Here is a 13495-nt window from a genome sequence, read left to right as displayed (position 1 = left end):
GAAAGACGCCATCTGATGTCTCCAGGCAGCACTGTCCTACGGTGTGTGTGGGTCTCTGTGTGTGTGTGTGTGTGTGTGTGTGTGTGTGGGCGCGACTGGGGTATTGGCCCCGCAAGGTAGAATGGCGATAAAGACACCAGGCGGGAGACCTGACCGTCGAGGGGTCCATGTGTGTGTTGGCGTGTGTGTGTGTGTTTATGACGCCCAACTTTCATCTGGCCTTTCACCGAGGGTGCAGTGATATCACTCGCACCTTCTTAAAATAGACACGGATACACACAAACACACACAGATACACACAAACACACACAGATACACACAAACACTGCTATAATCCTCCAGTGATGACAATGGGTGGAGGGGTGTTTTACAGACAGTCTCTTGTGTGTTGACTAATACGACTTATTTACATCAGAGCTGTGTATGTACAACAGTGTGACTCATTTTACAATAAGTGGAAAAGGGAGGGGACATAAGTTAAGATATAGTTTTAAAGTCCAGAAGTGTAAAGTGACTTATTTCCAGGTATAAGTGATATAAATATTTTTACAGATGATTCTGTTCTTAGACACGAGGATGCATCGCTCTGAGTTTCATTTCCTCATACAGGATAAATCAGAGGTTTCCCAGTGAGATCTAGTCCTTGATTAAACTTGTCCTTTTTTGAGTCAACTTCTAAATTGTGGATTAAAATAGTTATTGATATAAGATGACAAGAATCAAATGGATCCTCTTATGAACTTGTGTTTTATTTTAACTTCTGTAACAGTAGAACTACATCAGTTTAAATAACCAAGTTCTTCCTATTGTTTTGTGTGATGTTTGACCTTGTTTGACCTTGATGGCCTCTTAGCCTGAACCCTATTAGCCTGCATGTTTTTTTTATTTATTTATATCATTTTAAATATGAAACAACTACTCCTCTAATATTCATGTCTTGTCCTGATCCACCCAGTTAGATGCTGTTGGTGCATTCTTGCTTTTCATAGCACCCCCACTCTAACTAGTCTAAACTAATGGCCGTTTCTTGCCATCATCCAAGAGGTAAGATGATATAAAAATACAGGGTTGAACTACTATCTTCTTTAGGCTCAGACCCACTCCCTATTTGTATCTTTACAAGTTTTCACCCCCGTTTTTAAAACACAACCAGACCCCCATGATGAGGGGTTTGAATCGGAGACCACACAAATTAATCAGCGACTGATGGACCAAGGGGGACTATAGGGAGACATGTGTGGGGGGGGAATGGGCATAGTGAGGGATGGGTGAGTGACTGCAGTGGGGGAGGGCAGATAACGAGGACAGAGGGAGGGAAGGAAGGATGGCTATAGGAAGGACGGGCAGATCATCCACAGCCCCAGTGGGGAGGACAGACAATTACCAGTTGGGGCAGATACGGCACTGGGGTCGATGTGTGTGAGAGTTGGGGGAGTGTGAGGAAAAAAGAAATGAGATTGTGCAGCCGGGGGAGAAGGGAGTTAGAGGTTCTGCCCGGGGCTTCTCCTCCTCCTCCTCCTCCTCCTCCTGACCTGCTGATGGAGGCTTCTCCGTCTGTGTGGCTCAGTTTATGTCAGACTGAGCACTTTTGTCATGTGGCGTCCCACAGGGATCTGTCCACGAGCCTGTGTTGTTCTTTATAGATGCTACTTCTTGAGAAGATCTCGAGCTGCTATAGTGGCACATCTACACATTTTTATGTTGATCATATTCAGTTGTATTTGTCCATATAAAAATGATTTGGACAGCGGATAACTGCCTTCAGTTAAATGCAAATAAGACAGAAGCTTACGCCAAACATCAAGCAGTATAGATATATTTTTATTTCATTTTAATGAGCCAGCTACATTTTTTAATGCGGAATATAGAACAGTTTTGCTTAATTAGAATTGAAGATTAAACTAACAATTTAGTAGCCCTTAAATGGCACTTACTTGAGGCACTTTGTAGTTTTGCTTTTTTGAAGACATTGTACTTTCTTTATTCTTGTTGTTCTGGGTTAGTACCCTCATGGTTGAATGCACTTATTGTAAGTCGCTTTGGATAAAAGCGTCAGCTAAATGTAATGTAATGTAAAAGATTGAAATGGATATTGTTTATTCACTATTCTACTATTAATCTTAATTCGATTTTATTTGCTTTTGGTTTGCCTGTCTGTAACACAGGTTTATTTTACCTATTTCCTTTAACTTTATTTTCCTTTTAATATTGTTATTGCACATATTACTATGTGTTTTTAAAATAATTGCATTCAATATAGATCTAATATTAAACATAGCAATGGATGTGACCAGGGAGAAAACGATCTCTCCCCTCATGTTGTGTGGTCAGACATGATTTGTCAAAGTGAAACTAATATCGTCCCAAAATATTGCAGCAGAGACATGATTAATGTCACCGATGTCGTTCCTGTGTTGTCGTATATACAGATTCTTCATATAAGTGGCATTTCAGTATTTATCTGATTTGTCTGTCAATTTCTGTTTGTGCACGAGACATCTGTTGTTTGTGTCGTGTCGGTATTTTAATATAATGTCATATGTTGCTGTTTTCATGAGCTTAATCCAACCTACACATGCGTGTCTGTCTCCTATTTGCAGAGGAGGGCATCAATCACGAGTGCAAGCTGTGTAACCAGATGTTTGACTCACCTGCCAAGCTGCTCTGCCACCTGATAGAGCACAGCTTCGAAGGCATGGGAGGAACCTTCAAGTGTCCCGTCTGCTTCACAGGTGAGAGAGAGAGAGACACACACAGACAGACACACACAAACACAAACACACAATCAGGTTCAAGGACAGCAGCACAGATAACCGCTACTCACTTGTGTCCTGTTCGCTTTGTGTTTGGAAGGGAAACAGAAACATGGAGATATTTAGTGTGTCTGTAAATAAAGATGGACGACATGACAGTTACTTGAAAGAGAAGCCAAAGTGTCTCAGTGGCCCTCTAGTGGCCGGCTGCAGTATAGGTCATAAACCCTTCCACCTCCATGTTAGTGAATGGGACATGGATTTTTGTTTATTTGTTTATTTAGAAGAATCCCCATTAGCTCTACTCTAAGACAGAGCTACTTTTAGTGGGGTCCACATTTAAGACATACATACATATATCAAACATTTAAAACATACATTAAATTACAAATATCAAAAGTTAAAATACATTAAAATAATGATCATACAATTTTATATTACAGATATCAAAAATTAACTTAGTTGTTATGCAGTTTTACCTTTGTCATGATATAAAACACTGATATATCCAATTCCATAGAAGCGAAAACTGCAAACCATGTAATAGAATACTACACAATGGATCAAAATATAAAAAGTAAAAGTACAAATTAGATATTCTTTTCTCAAATATGGCTTCTGTCAATTTAGTTATTCCTTATCGCGCTGATTCTTGTTTAAGTGTGAGTTTTTCAAATGTCCTGATTGACAGCTCAGGCTATTTTTAAACATTGACCATTGTTGGGTTTTTCTTGATCCGTCTCCAGAAAGTCTGAGTTTCCTCTTGCAGAGATATTAAGTAACTTCCTTCAGTTGTTATCTGACTTCCAGACTCAAACTTGGATCCAGGACAAACAATATGTAGTGTATTTAGATCCTCCGACTTTAATTCTCTTAATATCTACTGTCCTCCCGGGTCAGAGGGGCCCAAACAATAACACAATGCATACTCAGTGAAAAAGTATAAAACACAAAAAAAAAATAGACCTGAAAACCAGAACATTTCCACCTGTTTCCGGCTCAGAAATCTCTCCCTCTGGTTCTCCTCACATCATCATGCATTTAGATAATGTGCTTTAACGGCTGCAAAGGTTTTCTGGGGTTTTGGGGTAAAAACAGCAAGAAACACATTAGGAATATTCATTGTTTTAACATTTCTAACTTAGGGAGGAAACTGCAGCGGGGGGGCCCGTGCTGAAGAGGATCCGGCTGCATGTGTGTGTGTGCAGGAGTTCATGCAACGACACCACAAAGCAAACAGGAGAAATATTAAAGCGACTTTTTACATTTGCAATCCACTCGGGGGCCGAAAAACAAAAAGCTGGACGAGCAAATTAGACCTTTGTTCCATCTCTGACTGAATCCCCACATGCTCTCCCTCTCTCTCTCTCTGTGACTCCATCTTTTCCTTTCCCTTTTCCCCCTCCCTCAGTTGTTGAGTTAGTCTTGTGTTGTGTGCCTCTCTCTCCCCCCTTCTCCCCCCCAGGTACACAGCAACGCTTTAAACTTTAACTCTATTCCTTAGTGGCTTATGAATTAGTAAGATGGGCACCACTCCTACGGGGAGGCTTAATAATTCAACACACACGCACACACACACACACGCACACACACACACTCGCAGTGAAAACCAAAAGTTTACTGAAACAAAGGGGAGAGAAAGAAAGAAAAAAGTGTGGGAGACAACACTGGAGCGGAAATTAAAAAAAAGAGATGAGACATAATTTATTGATAAATATCACAAGGTCTGCTGAGGATAGCTCTCTCCTTCTTTCTCCTGCTCCCTCTGCTCTCTTTCTTTCCATCCCCAGTTCTCCCTCCTTTTTCCTGTAAGCCCACCCATTTGCTTTGTGGGTTTTTGTGCTTATCAGAATCAGAATCAGAAAGTATTTATTGCCAAGTAGGTTTACACCTACCTGGAATTTGCTTTGGTTATTGGTGCATACAATGAACATAGAAACATAAAAACACAATAAATACACCACACATAAGAAAAATAATAGTAATAATAAAAAAAACTATATATTTACTCACTATTTACTTCTTATTTACTCACTTTTTCTTATATTTACACAAGGTAGCATTTATTTAGACATAAACATATCTATATAAAAATATATAAAAAATAAAAGCTATAAAAAGTGAAGTAAAAGGTTATTGGAACCAGAACACCCAGTTTTCCTTTGGTTCGTCACCTGTAGTAGATAGTTGTGTGATTGTTTTATCAGTTTTCAGTCACACAAACACATACATGTCTCCGTGGCGACCTCCAATCTGCAACATATTGAGGAAGCGTTTGTATCCCAGGTCTGAACTGGGCCACATTGATGCAGCTCATTTTGATGATGGAAACATTGAAGCCTTTCCCCACAGTGTGTAACTCGTGTCGTGTTTCTTCCTCTCCCAGTGTTTGTTCAGGCCAACAAGCTCCAGCAGCACATCTTTGCCGTCCACGGACAGGAAGACAAAATCTACGACTGTTCCCAGTGTCCGCAGAAGTTCTTCTTCCAGACAGAACTACAGGTAGGTCACCTTACTTCTGTCTCTGTGCTGATCTGCCTCGTCTGTCTGTGTCCTGCTCCCTCCTGCCGTGGATTAGGAGAACGGTCGGTTTGTCTCACGCTGTCACGGCCGGCGAGAGTCAAAGTCAGGAAGTGCAATAATTATTCCAAACGCCTAAACCTAGTTTTGCGGTTCCCGTCTAACGAGCGTCACTCCTTCCCTCCGCAGCGAGCACATTCATTACCTGGTTCTGTCCCTCACTCACAGAATCCTCTATTTCCTTCCACCCTTTTTCTTTTCATTCCTCCGTCCCCTCTCTTTCCATCTCTCCTCATGAGGTCCGAGCAGGGTTCTGGCAAGCTTCATGTCATTAGGGTCCAGACACATTTCAGTGTGTGTGTGTGTGTGTGTATGTGTGTGTGTGTGTGTGCATATGAAAGAGAAGAGAGGCTATAAGTCACCCTAGAGTAGGTCCTGGAGCAGCTGTGGCCTGGTCCGTGATGATGTAAACCCTCCCGTCCTCTTCCATCTTTTGTCCTCCTGTTGGCAGCAGACCAGTGACCTGCAAAATCCTCAGGTTAAACATCAGTCCTGTTAAAGGTGAAATCTGCAGCTTGTGCCGTCGCTCGCTGAGTCGGCCACGTTCAAGACGGAACCGATTATTATTATGGAAAGTCTTGTGAACGCCTGCAGCTCCGTTTGGTTTGAAGATAACTTACAAAAACTGTCAAACAGGACACTAACGCCACCGATTATTGTCACTTTTTGAGTATTAAATATAAATGATCACAATTGACAACAGGGCTGGGAAAGAATCTTAGTATTATCCATGTACCTATTATTCTCTTACACCTTAAATCATTAAACGTTAAGGTGTTTTAAAATAAGGGATTAAGGTCGAGTTTGAGGTTTGGAGGAATGTTATCTGTTATCGTCCAGCAACCACACACACACACGCTCTCACACACACACACACACACACAAAGTGGCAGTGACATAGGGCCTAAAGGGGGGGTGGGCATATGGCCGGCCAGTCCATTTAACAGCAGGGTGACTAGTGGACCCTGTCGGTTAATGTCCACACACACGCAGGCTCCACTCACACCTCACACCTGATCACCTCCACACACTTTAACATACATGCATAAACACACACACAGAAACACACACACACACACACACACACACACACACACACACACACACACACACACACACACTCTGTATGACCTCACAAACACCAACACTCCTCAGGTCAATCATCTGCTCCAGAAGTCCGTGCAGTGATATTTAAAAGCTGTGTATAATCTCCACTGTACGGCTTGATCTGCTTTTACCTTTTCTTTCTTTAATAAATCAACTATAGTTTTATTTTTTAAGATTCTAAATTGTGTCAGACTACACCAACTACACACAACACACAGTAATCATACTTAAACAATCTTTAACCCTAACAAATAATTTATTCCATTTTCTTAATATCTTGCTGTGCCTCATATCAAGCTAACGTGGGACGGACTTGGACCAGAATATCGTGTGTTTCTTATTTGACTATCGCAATTATAGCAATAATAAAATCTATGAGGATAGAAAGCTCATCAACTCATCTGAGTTTAATTGTGTTGTTTTTATTCCAGCTAAGTTGAGCTCAGTTCAGCTTCTTCTTCTTTCCCTCTCAGCTCCTCGTACGTCTTTCTCTTTGGCTGCTGCACTGTGGCTAAATCCATCTTGTTACTCTTTGGTCCTGACCCAAGTGTGTGTGAGTGTGTGTCTGTGTGTGTCTCTATGTGTGTGTGTTTGTGTGAGAGCAAGAGAGAAAACTTGCAGCCTGAGCCCGACCTGCTACAGCTCCATCGCCCCATGGGAGGCTTCTCTAAGTGGGCTAGACAGAAAGGCTGACTGAGGGAGATGGAGAGCTACCACCATGGAGGTTAATGCTGCTGCTCGCTGTTAGCGTGTGTGTGTGTGTGTGGTTCGGGCATTACTAATATTGTAGGGACCTAAATCTTCCTTCCATATTGTAAATCATTAAATATTCAGGTGTTTTAAGATAAGGGAAGGAGGGTGAGGTTTAGGTTGAGGCAAAGTTTGAGGTTTGGCAAGTTGGTAAAGTTCATGTTAAGGTTAGAGTGGGTCTGCAGGAAGTTAATGCTATAGAGACAAGACTATATGTGTTTGTGTGTGTTTGTGTGTGAGTTAGTGTGTGTCTGTGTGTGTGTGTGTGATGGACTGAGAAGCCGGTTTGCCAGATAGAAAAGACTCCTGGCCTCTTCCCGCCCCTCAGCGGAGCCGTATGATGTCGAGCTCTCTCCCTCACACAGACACACACACAGACGCACACCCCAGAGTCACTGCCGCACAAACACGTCACTGCATCATCTCCTCTCCCCCCCGACTGCACCCCAGCTCTCTCCGGCTCCTCCCCCTCCGCTCACTCACTCGCTCGCTCTCACGTCGGTCCGTCCATCCATCCCCTAGGCCAAAAGTCTCAGACCACCATCCCAATCTCGAGTGACCGGAGGGGGGGTCACAGTTTCTTCACTTTCTCTCGTGCAGTTTTCTCTTTCTCTCTCTCTCTCTCTCTTTTTCTCCCTCCCTTGCTCCCTTTCTCTCTCTTTGACTCCCCCCATCTGTCCCAGAAGAACCAGCCCCTATGCATATTTTAGCCCCTCTCCTCTCTTCCTCTCTTCAGTGCCTCTCCCCAGTGCCCCATAAATAGTGCAGACGTAAGCTGGTAAATAAGAAATGTTTTGGTGTGTGTACGTGTGTGTGTGTGTGTCTGTGTGTGTGTGTGTTTGTAAATAAGAAATGCTGTGGCCCTGATCAGTGAGGCCCTTCTGGATCTCTTTACTCCCTGACTTCACAGACGACTTTTCCCATTCTCAGTTTTCGTCTTTCGTTTTTTTCTTCCTCTCTTTGTTTGTGAGTAAGTTCATTTGTTTTTGTTTATTTGTGCATTCTTTCTTTCCTTTTGTTTGTTTGTTTGTTTGTTGATTTGTTTGTGCTTTCTTTCTTTCTTTTTCCTATTCCTCATATGTTTGTTGTTATGTTTGTTAATTGAATCAGTTTCTTTCTCTCTTTCCTTCACTTGTTTGCGTGTTTGTGCTTTCCTTTCTTTCTTACCTTCCATAGATCAGATGTTCGTTCTTTCTCTATTTCTCTCTTCCTTTTCTTTGTTTGGACTTTTGTTTGTTTGTTCATTCCTGCTTTCTTTCTTTCTTACCTTCCTTTGTTCAGTAGTTTGTGCTTCCTCTCTTTCTCTCTTCCGCCTCTCCTCCTCCTCTTTCATTCCTGCTTTCCTTCTTTGTCTCAATGTTTTTAAAATATCAAACCAGTCCAACAAACAATTGCTTTTACATTTAAAATACACATTCAAATCACTAAAGAGTGTATAATCCATCCATTCATCCATGATGGGAGGATGGATGAGAGCATGATGTTATCAGACCTGAAACATCTGGAGGATCTCCAGCAGTGTGAAGGTTTCCAGACTCTCTCTCCTGCTCTATATCAGCTCCCACTTTCTCCCCTGTTACTCCACCTGACAGACTTCTGGAGCTCCACATTTTTCTTGCGCCTCCAGGGGGAGCTATCCTGCAGCTTCTGCCCTCAATGTTTCCCTCCATCCCTCCCGCCATCCATCACTTTTTGCACTCCTCCCCGATCATCCCTCTTTTTTTTTTCTGCCTCTGAATCCGTTGTGCTACTATTTCCTTTAGCCGTGGTAAATATTTAAACACTGTTGGATGGGTGGATGGCCGGTGAGAGGAATAAATGGAGGGATGAGTTGATGGATGCGGATGTGGAGAGGGGGGGATTCCTCTTTCTTTATGTGCTGATTGCTTCTGCTGAATCTTCCCTCGCTCTTTCTCTCTCTCTCCCTCCCGTCTGATGGAGACACGTATACAGATAAGCTGTTCCCTTGTGGAGACAATTAATAGAAGCTATAGTGCACAGATGAATGGATGGATGGATGGATTGAGGGATAAAGAGAAATCAGCATCCTGACAGAATAACAGACACATAGCGTACAGAGGTCTACTCACATCTGAAGTCACAGTTTGACTTCTTGCACAGATACCACAGCACATCAGCCTCAGTGTGTTATTAATTTGCATGCAGCCTGAAGATATCGACCGGCCTCCTCTCACTGCAACATATCTATACCTGCTGAAAAATACATATTTAAATCTACACCATCAAAGCCCAAGTGATGAATTTGTGTTGGCTAATGCAGAGCGGAGGGTTTCTAGGTAGAGGGTTCATTACGGTTGGTTCAGAGTTGTGTGTGTGTGAGTGTGTGTGTCTCTGTTTAGTAGTCTGTCTGTGAATAATGTTGTCTTTGTCTGAATCTAAGAGGCTCACTGTCTCCCTCTAACTGAATTATGGAAAGGTGTGGATGTGGCTGAACTGGCAATAGGATTTGTATGTGTGTGAGTGTCTGTGTGTGTGAGTGTGCTTATGTTTGCGTGTTGCTGTCAATTGTGAGTGTTGTGTCAAGTACGTACTCTCTGATCCATGTATCCCTTGGCTGTGTGTGTGTGTGTGTGTGTGTGTGAATTTGATCCGTAGATCCCCGTGGCGATACAGGGGAGCGTACTCAGCTGCCCCACTGCTCACTGGGAGAGACTGTGTTATTAGAATGGGGACCTGGGAGACACACACACACACACACACACACACACACACACATACACACTCGCACACACACAGACACACACACTCACACAGTCTTACCTCCCTGGATCCCTGGACCTGAAGCAGTTTGCAGCAGGGGAAAGACAGAGGGAAACAAAAAGAGATTCAAAACAATAGAGAGGAGAACAGCCTAACCCGCAGTACAGCCATAGATCCACAGGTTCTAGAATTGCTGCAAGTAAAAGAAGTAAATGAGCAGAATGTAGAGAAACAAAAGCTGCTGCAGTCGCTGTGTCTAATTGTCCTTTTGTCTCGGAAGACTTCTCCCTCTCCTCCGACCACCTGAGGAAATAATACAGACAAATTGTGTCTGTTAACGCTGTTGGGATTTTTTCCGCACATTCACACTGTGAATACAAAACACCTTCCGCTCGTCCTGGATGTAAATGGAAGGAAGAAAATCTCGATATGGGATCAGTTAATCATCTGGAAATGTTAGATTTATATGTGTGTGTGTGTGTGTGTATGTGTGTGTGTGTGTGTGTGTGTACACCTGTGTGCGTCTGCATGGATGCTTTTTCTCGCCATCAGAAAACAGTGGGTCGCACGCGGTGAAGAAAAGACGAGTCAAATGAAGTTACTTTGATGCTTTAATGTAAAGCGAGGGAACAAATAGAAAGATGCAGAGAGACGGAAAGAGGCAGAAGGAGATAACGTGGGAAAAAGAGATAAACGGAGGTAGAGACGGATACTAAGGAATGACGCGACGTGAGGCAGCACCTGGAGGGGTTTCTAACAGCTTGGACCGTGCTCTTGTCGTTGTGTGCGTGTTTGTGTGTGTGTGTCTGTGTGTGTGTCTGTGTGTGTGTGTGTGTGTGTGTGTGTGTGTGTGAGTGTGACAGCTGAACAGAGCAGGACAGACTCTGCGTGGCTCAGTGTTCTATCAGTTCTGCCAAAACACACTCGTACAGTCGTGTGCAGGTGGATCCTGTCTGTGCTTTTATTTCTACGTATGTTACTCAATCTGCATTTTTCCTTTAAGTTGAAAGTTCATTTTTATTTTATTTTGAAGTTATGACTCACGTGTATCACGTGGCGTTCAGGGAGGATTTCTTTTTTTGTGCTGCATTTGAGGTCACTTCCTATTTTGTGTTTTTCCAGCGAGGACCCTCACCTTGTGTGTGTGTGTGTGTGTGTGTGTGTGTGTGTGTGTGTCCTACATGCTGGGAGTGTATTTTCGGGTTGTGTTTACTGGTCCGAACGTGGCTGTTGGGTCCGGTAGCAACAGGAGAGGGGAACTCCCTGTGGCAGAAAGGTGGGGGGGGGAGGGAGGGAGGGCACCGAACAGGACGTGTGCACAGAGGTCAGCCTGTGTGGGGGGGGTGGGGGGTGGAGGAGGAAGGTAGTGGTCCTCGTGACTTGGCTGGAAAAGGATATTTCAAAGAAGGTGTTTAGAGAGTCGTTTACAAAGGAAGATGACAGAGAGGGATGGGGGGGGGGGTCAAACGCAGACAGAGAGAATTAGAAGAGTAGGGGGGGGGGGGGGGGAGCAGGGAATACGTGTCGGCGGGATATTAAGGTCGGGGGGGGTGCGTTTATTTTCGATCTGCTCCTGAGGCAGCTTCCTGTCCTGGACGGGTGGAGCAGAATGCGAGCCAGGGAGCAGAGGAAGCTAAGACAGCCCATCTGCTGGTCCCAGACACACACACACACACACACACACACACACACACACACATGCTAACACACACACACACGCACATGCACACACACGCACACAGAAACGCACTTTGTTGGAAGAGTGTCAACTCTGAGCTAAAAATACACTGAAGTCAAAGATGACCACAAGGCGACTAAGGTGATTTTTCATTTAGTGTTAAAAACAGCCGTGGAGATGGTGCACATGTACTGTCTGACACACACACACACACACACACACACACACACACACACACACACACACACACACACACTCACACACACTCACACCCTCACACACTCTCTGCCTACAGTAACCCACACATATTCACATTTGACACAAATTTACGTGACGCATACAGACACACACACACAGACAAAAAGCATTGTGCCACTGCACACTGTGTAGCTGTTACATCATTACAGAGTAGCACATTGTGTGTGTGTGTGTGTGTGTGTGTGTGTGTGTTTGTTTGTGTGTGTCTGTGCAACAAGTGCTACAATGTAAACAAGAATATATGCAGCTTGACTTCTGCATATGACTCATAACAACACACCACCCACGAGTGGACTGGATTTGATGGATTGATTGATTGATTGATAAAAGAATAGAGTATTGGTTTCTTACAGACACAGATATGTGTGTGTCTGCTGTACAGACACACAAACACACATGCACATTAAAGGTGGCACAACACTCACTACACAACTCAGAGACACATGCACATCTTCTATGTGTAACGCAGCAGACAGCAGAGATTAGATTTTCTGTTATCGCCAGCTCTTTCCTCAGTCCTCCCCCAGGAGACTGTGTGTGTGTCTGTGTGTGTGTGTGGTCCAGGTTGTCCTCCTATTGTGGGGACATAAATCTGTTTACACCAATTTGCTGTCATATTTATGGGAGCTGTCGTCTTTATGGCGACAAAAAACAAAAGTCCTCATAATGTATATTATAAAATTAACTTTTAAGGTTTGACGAGTCGTTATCATGGTAAAGTAAGTTGGTGTAAAAAAGACGATACTGTGTTCGCATTTGCATTTTTCTGGCATAATGTTTCCGTACTCGCGTGTGTGTGTGTGTGTGTGTGTCCGTGTGTGTGTCTGGCAGCGCGTGGGTAATACGACAGGGCCATATTTCCCCCGGGGCCGTGGCTCTGCAGGCTTTAGCCTCGCTCTCTCTAAGCAGTTTAGGAAAAACAATGACAGGCCTCTGTATCGACTGGTCTGGTCTGGTCGGGCCTGGCCCTGGAAGATGGGCTGTTCTCACCACGGCGCTCACACCCTCTGCTGCGAAGGGAGAAGAAAGAAATCAAGTCCAGGGTTACATTCAAATGATCAAGTGATGAAAAGCGATCACAAAGTGGGTTTCATGAAACTACGTCGACCAGACTGAGCTGGAAAAGGCTGAAAACACACACTTCATATTTTAATAAACAGACGTGAAGATGCAGACAAATAAATGTTCAAGCTGCGTTCAACCATAAATACGTCGACACCGGTTCCGGCAGCTTTTCAATATCCTTTGTTTTCTTCATACGTTTCCTGTAATCATATTTAGTAAGAATCCCTCCTGCTGTTGTTTATCTTTGATACAAAGTCTCATCTGTTTCCCATTTAAACTCTTCCAGCAGTTCAGGCTTTTATTGTGAAGGTGTGAGTTTGTTTAAGGGCAGCTGAGAATTTAATCACAGGCCTCAACGCACAGTAAACACTCCTTCCTCTTCCTTCTCTTCCTCCTCTTCCTCCTCTTCATCCTCCTCCTCCTCCTCTTCATCCTCTTCCTCCTCTTCATCCTCCTCTTCCTCCTCACTCCTCCTCCTGTCACGCTTTTTCTGTAGAATATATCAATTACTCTGCTGTAGAGCAGATGTCACACACACACACACACACACACACACACACACACACACACACACACACACACA

At 43.7% G+C, this 13495-nt stretch overlaps 1 protein-coding gene across 1 annotated transcript in view; it reads left to right on the top strand.

Moving 5' to 3' along the window:
- znf423 (zinc finger protein 423) overlaps positions 1-13495 on the top strand; it is a 155223-nt gene that overhangs the window by 138242 nt on the left and 3486 nt on the right. The window contains 2 exon segments of the mRNA XM_061077371.1: positions 2601-2732; positions 5140-5255. Coding sequence (XP_060933354.1) covers positions 2601-2732; positions 5140-5255 — 248 coding nt within the window.

The sequence above is a fragment of the Limanda limanda genome, chromosome 8, assembly GCF_963576545.1.
Source record: "Limanda limanda chromosome 8, fLimLim1.1, whole genome shotgun sequence".
NCBI lineage: Eukaryota > Metazoa > Chordata > Actinopteri > Pleuronectiformes > Pleuronectidae > Limanda > Limanda limanda.
Note: the sequence above shows the minus strand (reverse complement) of the source record. Positions and strands in the feature narration are given on the sequence as shown.